The sequence below is a fragment of the Gopherus flavomarginatus genome, chromosome 21, assembly GCF_025201925.1.
Source record: "Gopherus flavomarginatus isolate rGopFla2 chromosome 21, rGopFla2.mat.asm, whole genome shotgun sequence".
NCBI lineage: Eukaryota > Metazoa > Chordata > Testudines > Testudinidae > Gopherus > Gopherus flavomarginatus.
In genome coordinates this window covers 11,478,271-11,497,643 of record NC_066637.1, presented here as the reverse complement: position 1 = coordinate 11,497,643, position 19,373 = coordinate 11,478,271, and the positions used below count along the sequence as shown (strand labels likewise).

Here is a 19,373-nt window from a genome sequence, read left to right as displayed (position 1 = left end):
TGCTTCTCTCTGAACTCTTAGGTGTCCAGAAATGGATCCCCTACTCCAGTGCCATCACACCATAAGGACTGTAAGGTTCCTGCTCTGTGTATGCAGCCCAAAACTGCACTGCCTTTTTTGTATCCATCTCACATTGCACACTTGTGTCACGTTTGTTGTGCACTGTGTCTCTGGGTCTCTCATTGCAACACTGCCTTCTAGGTTCCTCTCCTATTGAATATCCCCCCAGATGTATTAGTTGCATTTTTCCAAATATGAACCTCAATTTGTGATTTTTTCCCCCCCAGTCTCTCTAGGCCCCTTTGCATTATTTCTCTTCCCTTGCACTAGTGCTTCCAGCTACTCTGGTTAGTATCATCTGTGAATTTGTTAACATACTGTTTACTCCTTCTCCTAGATTACTAATGAAGATGTTAAATAAAATCAGACCTAACTTGACTCATCCTTGCAGCACTCATGAGATACCTACTTCCAGCCCAGTACATTGCAGTTTGTCATTACTCTTTGTTTATGGTCCTTCAGCCAGTTTTCAGGCCATGTGGCAGTGTTCACATCCAAGCCAATTTGAATTAATTTTAAGCATATGTGAGACTCTGTATCAAAATGCTTTACTAAAGTCCAAATATATTGCAGCCCTTCATCCACTAATTGTATAATTCTATCAAAAAAAGCAATTAAATTTGTTTGGCAAGATTTATTCTTTATAATCCCCATGCTGTTTATTGCTCATGGTTCCTTTATCCTCTAGATGTTTAATGATTTTCTCCCCTCTCTTAATATTTGTTCCATGACTTTACTGGGAAGAGACACTTAGACCAGAGGTACCATAATTGCCAGGATCACTCTTGTTTTTTCCTTAAAGAATATGTACCATATTTATTTTTTCTAGTCTTCTGGCACCTCCTCAGTTCTCTATGACTTCGATATGCATAATCCAGTAAATTTCTGAGTTAATTCAAGCATGCTCTCAGATGAGAATCATCCAGACTGGCTGATTTATGCATATTTACATTTTCTAAGCATTCCTGTATCTGCTTTTCTGTAAGATCTTCATTTCATCCTAACTATCTGCTTTGTCTTTATTTTTCATGTTAGAGGAAGATTTTAAAAGGCAGTTGAGTAGCTCATCCATTTTTGAGACATAACCCGCCATCCTCATTTTTTAATGGCTCTATTTTCTCCCTAAGTATGGTACCTCTTCTCCCTAATAAAATAACCCCTTTAGTTTACATTAACTTGTGCTGTTATTGCTCCTCTTATCAGGGCCTCACTCTCTCTTATCTTCTCCCCGCAAGCTTTAACGGACCCCATGTATTCTGGATCCCCTGTCATTTTCCTTTCCCAATACAAACTTACTTTTGTTTCTTTTAACCTCAGATATTTAAGGCCCCACCTGGGACCACACAGGCTGCTGCTTGTTTTTGCTTTCCTGATCTTCAGAGGAACTGTAGTCTATCACACCTTAATTATGAAGATTCCCCAGTCCTTCCACACCCAGGGAGGTTTTAATACTTCCTGCTATTGCACCTTACTCACTAGGTTTTTTAAGTCCCTGCAATTTTGGAATTTGCTTTCTTGAAATCTCATACCCTTATGCTGCTATTCCTCACTATGGTGAATCGAAGCAGCTCATAGTCACTGGTACTGGGTTCCCCTATTATTCTTGCCTTCTTGATTAGTTCCACCCTGGTGGCAAGAGGCAGCTCCTGCATGGCTTCTCTTCTGGTTGGAGCCTCCCACTTTCTGCATCAGAAAGTTGTTTCTTCTTCCAGTGATTGCTCGTGTCCATTCAACTTAGGTGTGTGTGCTTGCCACATGCACCAGCGCTGGAAGTTTTTCCCTCAGCAGTATCTGTAGGGGACTGGCTCTGGTGCCCCCTGGAGTGGCATGCATATGCCGCAGCATATAGGGCACCACTGGCTCTTTCAACCCTCAGTTCCTTCTTGCTGCCAGTGACGGTGCATGGGACTGGTGCTGCTTCAGCTAGAGCTGTTGCTTTTCATTCGTTTGAATTCATTTGCCTTGCAAATATTACTGTATATAGTTCCCCTCTAGTTTACTTCAACCTATTTGTTAAGTTTGAGGCTTAGTAGGTCCTAAAGGGACTTTGCGTCAGGATGGGGCATGCGCCGGTCCCCAGGCCTTAAACCCTGCGATCGCTGTAAAAGGCCCGTGCCTATTAGTGAGCCACAGAATAGTTGTTTATGGTGCTTGGGCAAAAGTCACATTAGTGATATATGTGCAAAATCTGCAAGTCCTTCAAGCCCAGGACAAAGAAGGGTTGTGACATTCGTTTGAAGACGCTCCTCATGGAGTCTGCCCTTACCCCAATGCCGAAGCAGTGCTCTGATTTGGCACTGAGCACCGTGACCTTGGTGCGCAGCGCCCCGCCTGTCTATGAGCCAGCACCGGACCCCTTCCATGGCTCCAACCAAGAAACCCAGGAAGACGGGGCGAGGAAGGTCTCCAGCTTCCCGCAAGGGAAGGGACAAGTCTGAGGTGCCCCAAGGCCCTGTCTCGGGCACCTCCTCACCCCCTTCAGGATCCTGGGCCCCAGCTCAGGTCGAGCGGCGTAGCCTAGCCCATCCCAGCCAGCTACCCCAGATAGCAGTGGAGGTTCTCATCAGCTCCAAGTTCCATCCACACCGGAGGCCCTCCAAGCGACGCAAGACATTATGTCCCTCCCAGTACCACCCACTCTGGCCCCTGCGGGGTCCCAGCCCAGGGTAAACCTGCATTCGGACAACCACAGTCTCCACCTTTCTGGCAGCACTCCCCATCGTGGGGCAGGTCCCGCCAACAGTCGCCCTCTCGCAGCCGACACGCTTCTGACCACAATAGGCAGAAGCTTCATAGCCCCATCTGGTCTCCGGACCTAGGACAAGGGCAGAGAGGCTCAAGGCAGGGCTCACTGGTGACCGGGTGCAGACCTCTGGAGGCACACGCCCCCCAGCAGGAGTTTTGGAGCTGGCACCCAGAATCTCTGCAGCACCGGTACGGCTCCAGGGACAGTTGAGGGACCAACGGTACCGTTCTCTTGACTGTCACCAATCTCACAGGGTGACATCACTGTGTGTGGCTACATCATGACGCCAAGCCCGCTCTAGTTCCCGATCCTGCTCCACATCCCAGTACCCCTCGTTAAGCGTGAGGCGTAGATTGCCAGCCTGGGGCCATTGCAGATCCGCTGATTGCCACTGGCAGATCACCTAAGCAAGGACTTCTCCTCTCACCATGAGTATGTGCTTCACCCGGAGGTAGCCAGCATGATCTTCCAGAGGTGGGGAACTCCGCAAGTGGATTTGTTCTCTACCAGGCAGAACAGAAGGTGCCACAGGTTTTGCTCCAGACAGGGTCTGGGCAAGGGCTCCCTCTCTGACACCTTCCTCCTTCCATGGGCAGGAAACCTGATGTACTCATTCCCTCTGATTCCGCTCATCAGCAAAGTCCTAGCGAAAAATCAAGAGGGACAAGGGACAGGTTATCATGATCACCCTAGCGTGGCCTCGCCAGCATTGGTTCAGGATGCTATCAAGCTTGTCAGCGATCCCTTCCTGGCCCCTGCCGAACCAATTGGACCTGCTGTCACAGGATCATGGCTGACTCTTGCACACCAACCTGGCATCCCTCCACCTTACGGCATGGATGTTGCTTGGCTGAACCTAGATGAACGGGCCTGTTTGGACGGGGTCCAGAAGGTCCTCCTTGAGAGTAGAAAGCCCTCAACTAGGCAGACCTACCTGGCAAAGTGGACATTTGGGGCATTCTTCGGTGCAGTCCATCTTGGACTACCTGCTTCATTTAAAGAACCAAGGCTTGGCGCACTCTATCTGGGTACACCTGGCGGCCACGTCGGCCTTTCATCCACCAATCCAGGGGCAGACTGTGTTCTCCCATGACATGACGGTCAGGTTCCTTAGAGGCCTCGAGAGGCTCTTCCCTCAAGTCCAGTCCCTGGTTCCTCAGTGAGATCTCAGCTTGGTTCTGTCCAGGCTCATAGGTCTGCCCTTTGAGCCTTTGGCCTCATGCTCCCTCTCACCTATCATGGAAGGTGGTTTCCCCATGACGGTGATGTCAGCGAGGCAAGTCTCCAAGCTGCGAGCCCTGACCTCAGAATCGCCATAAAACAGTCTTCTATAAGGAAAAGGTCCAGCTCTGGCCCCACCCGGCCATCCTTCCCAAGGTGGTGTCCACTTTCCACATGAGCCAGGACATCTTTCTTCTGATCTTCTACCCTAAACTCCATGAGACCAGTGAAGAGAGGCACCTTCACACTATGAACATAAGATGGGCTCTGGCTTTCTACCTAGATTGGACAAAACTCTTCTGTAAATTGACTCAGCATTCTGTCTCTGCTGATAGGATGAAGGGCCTCACAGTGTCCACACAAAGGATTTCTAACTGGATCACCTCTTGCATTAGGACCTGCTATGAGTTAGCGGGAGTCCCTCCGCTGCTGATCATCAGAGCCCACTCGACTAGAACGCAGGCATCCTTGGCCGCCTTCCTGGCATGTTTTGATCCAGGACATCTGTAAAGCCATGATGTGGTCCTTGGTGCACATGTTCACAGCCCACTACGCTATCGTGCAGCAGGCCAAAGACAATGCTGGGTTCGACAGAGCTGTGTTGCAATCTACATGTCCGTGAACTCCTTACCTGCCTCCAGGAGTACTGCTGGGAGCCACCTAAGTTGAACAGACATGAGCAATCACTCGAAGAAGAAAAGACAGTTACCTTTTCTGTAACCGGTGTCCTTCGAGATGTATTGCTCATTCAACAACCCGCCCTCCTTCCCCACTGTTGGAGTTTCCGGCAAGAAGGAACTGAGGGTGGAGGGGGCCACTCCATATGTCCACATGCCACATACGGATACCGCTGAGGGAAAAACTTCCGGAGCTGGTGCATGTGGTAAGCACACACACCTAAGTTTGAATGGACATGAGCAACACATCTCAAAGAGCACATTACCATAAAAGGTAACTGTCTCTTCCTGTGTAATTTTGGGACTTTCTGATGATGCCTGTTGAGCTGTATTTGTTACATAGTAGACATCTGAGAAGTTACAATCGCTCTCAAAGGTGCTACGCTGTGGTTTCAAGTAGAGATGTGGAAAAGCCAGGACATTTGGCTCTAGATTCAACCCTTTCCCATGCCCTTCACTGCCTTCTGAGTCAGAGGGTGTGGCTTTGGACCCACCTCAAGTTTCAAGTCTCATTGGAATTGGCCAGAGTTATTCATTCTCACTGTCTTCCTGTCTTGTTAGTCTTTGGTTTGTACTTCTTGTGTTCTCAGACCCTGACCTCTGGCTTCACCCCCACATTTCTTCCTTTTTTGGCACTCCCAGTGCCATTCTAGCTGAGAGAATCATCCCATTCGGTTTGAGTGGTGCTCCCTAGATCAGAATCCCCTTCCATTTGCATCTTCTTTCTTGCTCCCCAGGCCCAATGCTTCTGTGCACAGATGCTTTAGAACTTTACTACTCTTCATCGTTTGTTTCAGGAAAACTCCACAGCCTGCTCCTAATGAAGTGAATGCTAGTTTTGCCATTGACTTCAACAGGAGAGAGTTAAGACTCCCAATTTGTATGTTGAGGTACATGCCAGGTTCTTGTAATTGAGCAATAGTGCCAGAGATATCCTTTGCGCGCGCACACACAGAGTGACATCAGAGCTGTGGCCTGTCCAGCTCCTCGGATCTAGGAAATTAAAAAGAAAAGTTTTGATGCTAGAAACTCATGCCAGTTTGTTTCCCCACAATTCCCTTCAAATGATGCTGCCACCAAAGGGCTCTTTGTAAGCCATGTGCTTGTCTCCTTTGGCCAGGTTTGGTACCAAGGATTTCTGTGACGCCCACTGCGACTTCCTCCATAAAGTGCATTTCCACTGCGTGGTGGAGGAATGTGGTGCCCTCTTCAGCACCTTGGATGGGGCCATCAAACATGCCAAGTAAGTTGAGGTTCAAGAATCCAGAGACATGCTCCAGGGAAACCCAAAGGTCACACAGTGTACACAGCCCGGGTCAGGGCTGGGGGGTTCCTTCTGTAACTGCCTTTATGAGTGGGGCTGTGGGTTTGCATGTTGGCTGAGAGGGCAGCAGCTGGAGTATCCACAGGCCTGTTTTAAACATATCCAGCTGAATTGCCTGCAGAATAGCTGGGCATGCTCTTTAATTTTCAGTGACTCACAATAAGTGTGCACCGGCGTTGTGCTCAGCCTTTGGCAAATGGGTGTCTCTTGTTTGCAGTGTCAGCAGGGCTGAGAAGTGGCCAGTCCGGTTTTCCCCTAAGCTGCCCAGGAGGCTGTGCACCAGGAACGCAGCTTCCCAGCATTGTAGAATTGTGCAATAGGAATTATCAACATAGGAAAGACAGATGGGAGCACCGTTAAAAACCTGCTATTCACTGCCCCGGCACCTTTCTTGGAGTGGTGTTGGCAGCGCTGCAGTCACTGCAGAGTAGCAAACGTTGCATTTTTAATGGTGCCCACTGTATTTGTCTCTGCAAATCCCGTTTAACAAGCACCTTCCCTGATTACCCAACACAGGAGAGAAGCTGCTTTCTAGGTCCCTATTTCTATGGCTCTGTTTGCTTTAAAGATCTTCTCTGCGGTGTAGGCAGGGGGCTTGGAGCTAAGGATTCAGCCAGCCCAGCCCTAGCATCCCTCTCAGCATGGGCAATATAGCCTATAGCCCTTCTTGTCACCCTCAGAGTACTTTGGAGAGCAGTGGACGGGCAAGACTGAGGAAGCCAAAAAGTACTCGCATATGGGCCAGATCTTGAAGTCTATACCGCACCCAGAACTCCAGCTGACTCCAGTGTGAGTCTTGCATAAAGAAGGACTTTGGGATTTGACCCCATTGTTGCTACAACGAGAGCAGTGAAGGAAGGATTGGCCCCAAGTTCCATCTGCACTATCTGGAGGCAGAGAGATTAGAAAGTCTAAGAGATATTTTCTACCTCAACTTCCAAGGGCCACTTACTTACAGCAGTCCCTACTCAAGCACAGTTCTTATTGAAGTCAATGGAAGATTTGCCCAAGTAAGGACTGAGCCAGGACTTCAGGGTGTGGCCATATGACTGTGGAAGTCTGGATAGTTTTAAATGGAAGGAAACTCAGAGAAAACAGAGCTGGAAAGACCTGAGAGGCCATCGATACTATCCAGGGCAGGATTGTTTCCTGTTGCATTTCCACTGCTTTTTTCAGCCTGTATACCAGTGTCCCAAGCAGTGGGGTTCCCATGCCTTCACAGACTCGTGGCTCTCACAGCAGGAAGATTTTAGACCTAAATGGCTCACCTCAATTTTAGCCCATTGCTCCTAGCTACACCCTCATGTGCCTCCTTAAATAATTCCTCTCCCTGTTTGTGACCAGATCCTGGGGGGGACCTAAAGTCCATGGGAGCTGGGGCTGCTGAACAGCTGTCCTGCACATCTCAAAATTTGGGTCAGGGTTTACACCTGTCGTGTACTCTGAGCTTGTCTTCATGTTCCCCTGACCCTTGGTCACCACTTAGCCAGCCTCTCCATAATCTGCTCTTTTTTAAGTCAAGGACTCAGCAGCGCGTGCTTGCTCTCTCTAATGTGAACGGTTGTCTCTTCTCATTGCAGTTTTCACTTCCGAACAGAGGGTGGAGCTGTGAAAGGAAGCTCTGAGTCTCCCTTCCCAAGTGCTGCAGAGACCAAGACTTCCTTGGCCCTCTCATCGCCATCCACTACTTCCATCACTGTGGCAAGTGCTCCCACCCTGGATGTGCCCACTCCGAGCCCAGCGACTGTGCCCTCTGCTCCCACATTGCTAGCTTGGAAGCAGCTGGCTTCCACCATACCCCAGATGCCTCAGATCCCAGCATTGGTGCCTAACCTGGCAACTTCACCCTTGGCAACAACTTCCCTAGAGAACGCTAAGCCTCAGGTCAAACCCGGATTCCTTCAGTTCCAGGAGAAGTGAGTTCCTTGGGTAACAAGGGGATGATTTCTTGGCTGCCCCAGGAGCCTCCATGTGCCCTCTTCAGCCCCAAGAGAGTAGACAGAGGCTTCTTCCTCCCCACTTCACCTCTGTTCAAAGCTTGATCAACCACTCTATGTCCACCTGAGGCTTTCACCCTGCGGCTGGGTGAGAGACCGATCCAATGAGAGGCAATTTATTCCGTTCCCCAGGGTGCTCTCAGCACTTCCACCCCTCCCCCAATCTCGCAGAAAAGCTATGATCCCAAATGTTTGAACATGTTTGGGAATCCTTTTAGATAAAGTCGGGGGGGGGGGGGGGGGAAGGTAAACCTGCTGACATGTCTCAGTTTTGCTGTACCTCCAGGGGTGTGAAAGCAAAGGTACTGGGCTTTGCATTGTGATTGAGGCCAAATGGTATGGGTCAGAGCACTGCAAATCCTTCAGAAAGAAACCCTGGTTGCCTGGTTCCAGGCTTTGTTGCAAAGCTAGACTCAGGCAATGTTTGCAAAAAGTTTGGTGAAACTGGTCTGGGTTTGAGGCTAAGCTGAACCAGGTTTGGGATGAGTCTGGGCAAAATTGGACCAATATGTGTTGAAAACTAGGAAAAATTTAGTGAGTGATTTCTTTGACCTGAAACAAGGTGAAACTTGTTTCGCTCAAAGCAAGGACTGGTGTCTGCAAAGCTAACTAGGAATGGGTTGTACAGACCCCTGGGAAGGAAATTGCTCTCGGCTCTGCCCACAATAACACCTGCTGCCTCTTTGTTAGAATGTCAAATCTATATCTTGGACTATGCAGCACATCTTCCTTTTCTCACTAAAAAGGATAAACTGGAAAAAAAGAAAGTGCTCAGACTCTCTGATCAAACCAGGAATGGGGGGAGGGGAGCAGATACCATCACTTCCTGCCTTGGAAGAGCTTTGGCATCCCAGCTGGGCTGCTGTGAAAGGGTAGCAGGTCTCCTGAAGTGCTTTGCTCCCATTTGCAGTGTTATTTGCTGTTATTTACAAGGTAATTCAGGGGCTAAGCATTTGCCTAAGTGCAGCTGTAAAATAACACCACCGCTTAGCACCTTGTTAGAGTTTTCTGCTTTGAAGTCTTTTGTAAACATTCATTAAGCTTCATAACACTCCTGGGAAGCAGGCAAGAGTCTCCATTTTACAGATGGGGAAAAAGAGGCAGAGAGGTTAAGTGACTTGCCCAGGGCCAATGAAAGAGTGAGTCGCATCTGGGATTAGAACACTGCAGCTTCTGGCTCTCCATCATGTGCTTAGGCTGGTAGGCCATGTCTCTCTGGGCTAGTAATTGACCCACTTATGTCTTCTTTCAAGCAAGCTTACTACAGGAAGCTCCTGTAGCAGGGCAGGTAGCACTGGGAACTGTGACTTGAATGCACAAGACAAGTGTTTGGCCATCTTATATACTAAGCCCTAGAAATTCCCCTGAGTCTATATTTACATGGCCTTACAGTTTGAACTATGGGGATATGAATCGCCACATGAACACACATGCTGCGTTGCAACTCCCCCGTGTGGACACTGCTTGTGCAACCTAAAAGGTACCTAGTTCGCAGTGACAATGACATAGTCCTCTTTAAACAAGTATTTTTTCGTTTGCGCCTGCAGCATTCACCTGGGGGAGTAACAACACAGCTAGTGTGCACTGCAATTCACATCCCACAGTCTGAACTGTGGGGCAGTGGAGACAAGCCCTTAGAGTTCACAAACTGCAGCCGTAAAACAATGGAACAAGACTTCCCTGGGAGAGGCACCAAGGCCATTTAGGTCATCAAATAAATCAAGGTTGCACCAGTTTCTTAGCCGAGGGTTACCTTGGCAATTTGCAACGTGCAGCCCAAGTGCTTCACCTAATCTGTGCAAAAAATGGAGCTAAGCACAGCTCTCTTCGTCCATTAACAGGAAGAATGTGGGGTCAACAGGTCCCAGCATGCAGTGCTCCATCTTCACACACTCCTGTCAAGAGCATGCACTGCCTGCTGGGGCTGATCATGTCTGCAGGCTGCAGCTCCATGTTAACGAGGCTGGCCATGGGAGCTCTGTGGGCCACACGTGGCCCATAGGCTGCACTTGGGCTACCCCTCAATTAAATGAGTGAATGTTGGGAAAGAAGCCAAGGTGTGAGGGAAGAAATGAGGATGATGTCTGGATTTTGGCTGTGTTCCAGTGACCCCTGTCTGGCAACGGACTGCAAGTATGCCAACAAGTTCCACTTCCATTGTCTCTTCGGGAACTGCAAGTACGTGTGCAAAACCTCTGGCAAAGCAGAGTCCCACTGCCTGGACCACATCAACCCCAACAACAACCTGGTGAATGTGCGAGACCAGTTTGCTTACTACTCACTGCAGTGTCTCTGTCCAAACCAGGTAAGAGTAATCCAAGAAGAGTGCCCATGGAGAAAAGGAAAAGATAAAAGCCTGGCAAAGACAGGAAAACAAACTGGGGCCAAGTCATCCCTCATGTGACTCTGCTGAACCACTGAATGAATCTGGCCTCTGATGCACAGAGCTATTGGAAGGGGATAAACTAGAGAGAGCAAGACTTGGGAAATTGGCTCCAGACCAAAATATAGGCAGTTTGTATTTGTTCAGAGTGGGGGTGTGGGAAGGTGTTGATTTTGGACCATTTTTAGTGTAAACGCCAGGTAAGGCAAGGAAATTGTCTGGGTGGGAGAGGAAATGAAACAAAGGCAAATGGAGGCTGAGTATGGGCGAAGGGTGCCTGTTAGTGGACTAGTTTCCCAAGGGAAATGGTAGAAGTCCTATGGTTTGAAAATAAATGTCCAGATGAAGAGCAAATGTACTGTGCCCCTTGAAGAATGGACAGTGTGTGACATGCAGCTGGAGGTCTTGCCCTCCTGTGACATTAACAGCTCTGTGACCTTCAGAGAGAAAGCAAGTTGAAGCAGGCAACTGAGAGCATGGTTGTTAAGTCTAAAACAACTTGTCTCATTGGTTCCTCTACAGCACTGTGAATTCAGGATGCGGGGCCATTACCATTGTCTTCGGCCTGGCTGCTACTTTGTGACCAACATCACCACCAAACTGCCCTGGCATGTGAAGAAACATGAGAAGGCAGAGCGAAGAGCAGCCAATGGTTTCAAGTACTTCACCAAACGGGAAGAGTGCGGCAGGCTAGGTAAACCCACCCTATTCATCCTGTAACCAAGCCATGGGCTATAGTGCTTGACAGCTCAGGCTGATAGCAGACTCAGTCTCTGGGTTGCTTTCTCAGTCTAAGGGGTGTAGCCATTCTCCCGATACACTAGAGACTCCAGTCATTATAAACCTTTCTTTGACAATATTTTTCATATTCTCTCTGGGCAGAGGCACCAGTAGTTTAGCTTACGGGACCATTTGACCCTATCTCATCTTTGAAGAATGGAAGTGAAATTTTCCCTCAATGTTTATAGTTGTAGTACTTCTACATCCTCTATCAATGATATATTTTAGATCACGTGACCCTGTCTTGGCCAATTTGGAGTAGGGTAGCCCAAATAGGTATAAAAATGACCCATTTAGGCTTCTCCATCCCCAAATGGCCACCTAGTCAGTTCACTCCTGTGAGTTTATTTGTAGTAAGTGTTCGTTTATATGATTCTGAACAGCAGTGGGCCTTAACGCACTTGACACAGAGATTGATTAGATAAGAATTATCATCCCCATTTTACAGGTGCACAGAGGTTGATTTTTCCACAGTCATTTTGTAAGTTTTAATAGCAAAATCAGGAACAGAACCCAGTGATCTTGTCTCCCAGGCCCCAGCTCTAACCATTACAGAACACTGCCTTCTGGAGCCAGGAACAGAAGCCAGGCGTAATGGCATCCAGACCCTATCTAAATCGTAGACTGCACTGCTTCACTATAGCTGACGCAGAAACTGACAGATGTCAAAGATACAAAGAGTTAAAGGGAGACACAGCAGCCCCCACACTCGGCACAGGCGAGGCACAACCCCTAACTTCTCCTCTAAGGTTCTCTTTGGTGCCTAAATATTGGAGTATATGAGATCCATTTCTGCCCTGGCTGGACAGGCTCCAGCTTGTATCCCCAGTGTTCTAATCAGGGGCCTGTGAGCTTAGATGCTATGGCCATCTCCACACTGGCAGGAGAGGGCTGGAAGGCCTCTTCATTCCTGCTCAAAGACGGCAGCCTGTAGTTCTAGTGGGAAATGCCTTTCCCCTTTCTTCTGGATGGAACGACCAGGCCTCTGGAGGAGCAACTTCCCCCTTTCTGATTGTTTGAGGTCTTTTCTCGCACCATGTGCTCTGCTGAATTTGCTGCTTGTTTTGGACTGGAGTGGGCTGGGCAGAGAATGTTTTCAGTCTGGGGGTAAGCAGAGAATGTGGGAAATGTTTCCGTTTTGATGACTGTTTCTCCCTCCTGTGAGAAGGAATTTTCACACCTGCCAATAGCTATTTTGCCTGATTCCAAGCAGTTTAAGATGAAACTCTTTGATGTGCATTGCCAGGACTGCATATCAAAAGCCAAAGGATAAATATTCCACCCCCCTGGCCTCTGCGGTAGCTTCTTTCAGTGCCAGCGTTCCACTGGAGTGTCAGCTCATCAAAATATCTGATACAAAGCACGGTGCTGGGTGCCTTGGTTTGCCCCCTTGCTAGATTCGTCAGGTAGCACCAAAGCACTTAGGAAATATCGGTGCCTAAAAGCATCCAGCAAAAAGCAGGGGAAACAATTACCCCACAGAGAGCTTGCCGGAACCACAGTCCAGCCCACTGGATTAAGGGAATTCCTCACAGACAGTGCCCCAGAGCCTCCACCACACTGCATGGGACTCACATGCCCATTACTCGTTTTTGGCTTAAGGAAAGCAGCCTGCCCGGTCAGCCCTGGTGGGAGGTTTGGCCTCAGCAGGGTAGCTCAGCCTCTTGTCCTTTCCTACTGCTCCCTGGGAACAGCTTACTCCAGAAGCAGTCAATTATTTTATGTCAAGGTGTAGGCAAGGTCCAGATTCCAGAAAAAATAATAAAAGAATAACAATGAGTAAATTAAAGAGATTTTGGGGTTCATTCAAAAGCATCTGGTGGTCCGGATTTGACCTGCGGTTCGCCTATTGACTACCCCTGGTACTCCGTTGAGAAGCAGGAGAGGGGGAGTCAATGGCCAAAAAATACAAACCTGTGACAGCCAGAACAAAAGTGTTCCCCTTCAGCTTTTAATTCATAAAAAATGTATGCCTGAGCGATAAGTCGTCCATGGTAACCAAGGCAACAGGTGTCAACACACCGAGGCTGGTCCTTACCTGGGTCTCAGTTTACAAATGTCAGGAGATTGAGCAGTTGCTGTTATTTACTCAACTTTTGGTGTTTCAGGTGATAGCCGGGGCTAGACAAAGCGGGGCGATGATATATGACACTCAGCCTGCCCTGCTGCCCTAGCAACGGGCAAGTCTTCACCTGCCCTTTGCTGATACTGTTTCAGTCCCGCCAGCACTGTTTGTTCTTCATCCCAAAGAACAGCACAACATGCTGGGGAGGGCAGATGAGGTAGGAGTGTGGGGGGAGGAGGGGCAGAATATCGAAACAAACACAAACTTGGCATACACCTAAAGCACCATTTCCACCTTAAAGACAGGGCGAATGACTCAGGAGCTGTTTGGCAATGGCATGTCTACTGTGTGTGTGGGCACTGTGGGGATGTACGTACATGTAGGGATGTCTTTCCACATGACTGTAAATGAGTGTCTGTGTATGTCTCCATACAGGCATGTGTGTGTCGATGTGGGCAGCTAGCTGTGTTCCTGCATCTGTATGCAAGTGTGTCTGTTGTTCTGTAGGTCTGTGTTGTGTTGTGTTTGTATGTACAGCAAGTGCCTGTGTTGAGGTTTGTGAGTGTGTTTTCATCAGGTGTATGACTGTACGTCTCTGTCAGCGTGTAGACATGCCTATGGTTTTACTGCAGCCAGCTATACTTCAGCTACAGGACATGGTCTGGGGATTGTCTGGTAATCAGCCACACAGATGTGTTATAATTTGCATGAGGCAGCCTGTGTGTGAGGCAGAATCCAGCATTTGCCCATGAAGAAAACACTAGTGGGGCTGTTTGGAAAATAATGGATTCTCCTTGGAGGCAGGTCCAGCATGCGAGAATCCATGTAAGCTGTTTCCATTACTCTCAGCCTGGTACCAGCCCCTAGGTCACCAAACCAGGAGTAGCAACAAACGCTTCCTGGCTTCTCCACAATTGGCCTTGGAGCATGCACTGGTCAGAGCTGGAAAGTTGGAGATGGGATGGAGGAGCCTCGTGGCCCAGGGTGTTAAAGGGACTATCATTCTGCTTCCAGAGCGCACAGATCAAAAGGAGCTGGCTGTTTCCAACATGGAACAATCCTGGATATTATTCTTACTTTCAACTTCAGTTGTAAGCTCCTTGGGACGGGGCCTGTCTTTTTGTTCTGGGTCCTGGTCTAGGATTGGGATCTCTAGGTGCTGGCATAATGCACATAATCAACATTAATAATACATTTCCCCCTTGTCCCCTCTGTCACAAGAAGGATGGTGGTGGTACTCTGTGGCTCAAGCCCATTTCCTGTGTCTAAATCAATTACATCCTTTCTCCCCATTACTCAGCTTGGGAAGGATTTAATTTTGAGTCTGGGGGTGTCACTGAAGAATCCACAGAGCACTTCCAACCATCAAGATTCAATACAGCAGCAATCTGGTGCTCCCTTCAGTGTATGCTGATACAACCCTTTCTCTTGCTATTTTAATGTACCAGATTTGTATTGGTTTTGTGTCTGCAGGTTGCAAGTATAACCAGGTGAACAGCCATTTCCACTGCATTCGAGAGGGCTGCCAGTTTTCCTTCCTGCTCAAGCACCAAATGACATCCCATGCCAGGAAGCACATGAGGAGGATGCTGGGGAAAAACTTTGACCGAGTTCCCACGCAGGTGAATCCACTGGTTATTTAAGCTGCAGATACATATGTAGTGATGCACCTTTGATTACTCACTGCAGAACGACACTGGGCTGAGTGCTGCTGGGTAACCTCCCAGCGGCACTAGAGCCAAGACTCACACGCCTAATCTCTGAATGCTCCACCTAACTAGGGCAGGAGTGCTAAATGTCACACCCCCAACTTCTAAGTATAGTAGGATACACACGTTAGGGCACCAGTGCCAATGTACACACTCCCATCTGAATACATGAGAATCCACACACTAGGGTACTGGTGCCAAGATTACCACTGCCAGCCTCTGACTGAGGTAGGATTTACTCTCTCGGCCTCAGTGCCATAAGCTCCACTTGCAACATCTTCCAACTATCCCTGAAGAACAGTGTCAGAGAAACCTAAACGTGTAAACAGATGGCTTTGGTCTTGACATCTCGCTTTTGGTGTGAAAAGTCCCCATCTTAATTTCTTGCTGCAGGTTATTGGCCACACTTCAAGAAATGAAAATCTCCCCCACGTTGGCAGCCTGGCACCCAGCCCAGCTTCATCAGGAACCCCAGCTTCCTTTCAGGGACCCCAAAGCATGATGGACACTGAAACAGATGAGTACATGGATTACACTGGCTGTAGCCCTGGAGGCATCTCCTCTGAATCCTCCAATATGGACCGCAGCTGCTCCAGCACTCCAGTGGGCAACGAAAGCACATCAGCAGGTAAGGGGCGGCAGGGGAGAAATAGATTTGCAGGTCTCTGCTGCCAAGAACCCTAAACTCCCCAGCCAGACGCCAAGGAGAAACTGCACCTTCTGACACATGGTGTCAGCCCCTGGCTCAGCAGAATATCACCTCACGCTAGCCTAGCTCCCCCACATCATTCACAGGGATGGAGTCATATCCACATAGTTCTGGGCTGTCCCTTAACTCCTGACAGTCCCTTCTTTTTCTCCCTCTGAAGAGGTTTTTGTCCTATCTTTCGGAGCTGGACCTTTTTGAATAATTGAACAGCTCAATATCTGTACCAGAGCTGTCGAGTCATTAGGTCTGTAAGGTTAATTTCCCTTGCTGTTCTGCTCCTTGCCTTCCCCTAGTATCTTCTGTGTTTCTCTGTGCCACATCTAGAAGTCAGAGGTTTCCCTGCACTCCTAATGCTTAATAAACTGGACAACAGAGACCCTCTGGCTTCACTCTTTCAGGAAGTGATGTGTAAGTAAATGATAACCTCTGCCATCATTTTCTCAGGAAGTGACCTATAAAAGCAGTCCGCTGAGCTCCTCTCCCCTTACAAGTGGTGATGCAGAAAAGAAAATCTCCAGTGTCACTACCTCCTTATCAAAGCAGTGCACAGAGCAGATTCCCCTGGTGTCATGTCCTCTTTTAGAAAGGGATGCATAGAGCAAACTCTAACATCCCTTCCTATCTTGAGGATTAGTAAAAGCAGCAAAGAATCCTGTGGCACCTTATAGACTAACAGACGTTTTGGAGCATGAGCTGTTATGCATCCGACGAAGTGGGTATTCACCCACGAAAGCTCATGCTCCAAAACGTCTGTTAGTCTATAAGGTGCCACAGGATTCTTTGCTGCTTTTACAGATCCAGACTAACACGGCTACCCTCTGATACTATCTTGAGGATTGAGATCTGACCATGCCTGACTTCCATAAATTATGGGATTCTCTCTTTGGCAGGCAGATACAGAACTCATCTCTAATACCCTAAAGCAGGTGGGTATGGCTCCCTTAATTGTCCTTACCTCTGGCTGCCTGTTAGTATTCCAGGAAAGCCTTCTGTGAAGTCTCCCCAGGGCGACTTGTTTCTGAGTCTCTTTATAACATTTACTGTCTCTTGGGCCCTTAGTTTCAGACTTATTTTTTTCCTACTTTCCCTTCCAACACTGATTAAATTAAAGGTCAGATGACAACTTGAGCCCAGCATTTCTCTGCTGAGGGGGTTCAGCTCAGACCTCTCGGCTGGGGTGGATGTTCATCTCCATTACTTGTAAACAGTAATGAATAAGAGTAATGAATTATTCCCACTGACCCTGGGTGGGAACAAGACTAACGAAGATGTCCTGACCTCTCACATCACATGGGGCACTAACACAACCTCTGCATGCTACCCTGACATAAACATTCCATGATAACGACACCTGCACACAGTGCTAAAGCTCCTCGGATTCTCTGTTAACTAACTGCACCATCGGAGCCATCAGTCACATCTCCTGGAGAACAACCCACTGACTAATAACCATGTTATGAGTGAATCCAAAAGCCTCTGGGATAACACCCTGGGACAGAGTCCTCTCAGCCACAGGCTGGTGCACGCTGGTGCCACGTGGATGAACAGACTAAACAGGGCAGGAATTTCTTTTTGGAAGCCAGGTGGCTCCACCCCCTGCAATTGAGGCCACTCCTTGTTTTCTGCCGTGACAACCATTCCTCCTGCTGCTGCTGTCAATCACGCATCTTCCATCTCCTCTCTGTTACAGTTCTGTTTCGTGTGTGTGAATGTATTTTCCATTTTCATCATATTGCTTCCACTCTTGGGTTCTCATTTCGGTTCTTTTGTTTTTCCTTTTTGTTTTGTTTTTTCTGCTATTTTTTTCTCTCCACATTCTCCAGGCTGCCTGGTTCCTCCTCCTACTGCTGCTGCTGCCGATGACGCTACCCACAATGCACCACAACCTCCACCGCCTCCTCTGCCTCCATCTTTCTCACAAGCCTTGCTCAGGTCTCCTCTCCCCTCCCTCCCCTACCTCTTCTCTCCATCTTGTCTCTCATACTCTCTGCTCAGTGCCACTCTTGGATCCAGCAGGGGCATTGTCATGCCTGCCACCAGCACACCTGGTTTCTCGCCCATCATTGCTACTCCAACTCCAGTAAAAAGTGATGTTCCCCTAGTTCAGGATGCAGCAGGTAATTGTTATGTGCTTTATCTATGAGTCACAGCTCCCCATGCCCATAGTTTCTTCCCACCCCTCGAGTTCTGTTAAGTCATAAATGGAGAAGACATCACTGTGTCTTTCTCTGTCTTGTTTAACTCTGTCCAAGGGCTCCCCGACACATAAATACACCCTCCCTTCCACTGCTGGGATAATAATGTCATGCTGTAAACATGCCCAAGAAAGATATCTGAAAGCACAGTAAATCGCTGTGAAAAATTTACAAGACCAGAAGCAATTCCTTGTCAATCCCAACCCAAATCCAACAGCAACATTTGTAATGAAACCTGCTATTTTTGAGCCACCTCCTCCTGTTAGGTGGCCAAAACGCAACATGTTGACCATATTGCATAACAGGACTTGGAAACTGCTTTAGAGCTCTTTGGCCATCCAGTCTAGTAGCTCCCAGCCCTTGATACACATCACTACAGGCCATTCCCATGTGCACCATGAGCTTGGGACTGGCTTTCTCCATCCCATGTTTTGGGGTCTCATGGGCATAGGTGATGCCTCTGACATGATGCATCTCAGTTGAACCCACAGTTATTTACATCCACCAATTACAGCTGCAGAAAGTAAGGCTGGTTTTCAAACACGTCTGGCCCTCAATGCTTCCTACATGACAGAGCTCAGGGACATCACAGATGGGGGTGTTTTATACCAGCTGGGAATGGCTTTTCAGGGCGTGCCCAATTTGGCCCTCTTTTCCCAGCCTGCCTCCTTCTCGGTTAATTGGAACCATATTTGTGCTGGCAAAGTATGTTTTTAAAAGGATCCAACAGCTCAGAAACCTGAGCTATCCTTTCCCTCTGCCAGCCAGGCACAGTGTAAGCATGCAGAGGTGTGAAACTCCCAAACAGTCGTCATTGCCCTGCCCAGAGCTTCATGGGGATTTTGACTGCTTAAGTGGGATTTAAATTATGCATTCATCTGTGGTGGCCCTCTGCAGAGGGGTGAATTTCACCCCAACAGCAGGAGTGTGGTCCAACAGACAGTCAGTCACAAAACTGAACTCTTCTGACAGGCAAATCACATCACCTTTCTGTCTTAGTTTCGTCATCTGTAAAATGAGGATAATGATACTTTTTAAAGTTTTCTGACGCTGATAGGTGAAAAGTACTGTATAAAATCATCCCCTGCTGACAGTACGGGCCGACTGTAAGCTACTTACAGTTGAGACCTGCTTCGGCCTAAATTTGTTGAGGCATGTTTGCCGCTAGTTAGTTATTAGGGAACGAGCACAGTCTAGTGGTTAGAGCCAGAGACACAGAATCAGGACCGCTGGGTTCTTCTCTATCTTCACACACCCTGTGCAAGGAAGTTGAACTAGGCTAATTAAATATGTGATTTTAAACAGCTTTAGTTAAACTGGTGAAAAAGGCTGGGTGGAGACTTCATTTAAGCTGAGCTGAAATAAACCCGGCTTAACCAAACTGATTCAAAATTGTCATAAGCTAAACCAAAACAAGCCCCTCTCACATTAAAGTATGTGTCCATACTGGCAGGGGGATACACACTGGTTTAACTAAACATGCATTTCAGTGAGGACAAGGCATCAG

The 19,373-nt window shown here is 48.2% G+C and overlaps 1 protein-coding gene across 7 annotated transcripts in view; it reads left to right on the top strand.

The window, feature by feature from the left end:
• Positions 1–19,373, top strand: part of CASZ1 (castor zinc finger 1) — a 266,799-nt gene that overhangs the window by 239,058 nt on the left and 8,368 nt on the right. For 6 of the 7 annotated variants that reach the window (XM_050931813.1, XM_050931808.1, XM_050931811.1 and 3 more), the window contains 7 exons: positions 5,825–5,947; positions 7,609–7,944; positions 10,132–10,330; positions 10,931–11,102; positions 14,727–14,875; positions 15,356–15,590; positions 17,495–17,788. In XM_050931813.1, coding sequence (XP_050787770.1) covers positions 5,825–5,947; positions 7,609–7,944; positions 10,132–10,330; positions 10,931–11,102; positions 14,727–14,875; positions 15,356–15,590; positions 17,495–17,788 — 1,508 coding nt within the window. The remainder of the gene's footprint in view (positions 1–5,824; positions 5,948–7,608; positions 7,945–10,131; positions 10,331–10,930; positions 11,103–14,726; positions 14,876–15,355; positions 15,591–17,494; positions 17,789–19,373) is intronic. The other variant, XM_050931814.1, reaches the window with a different exon arrangement.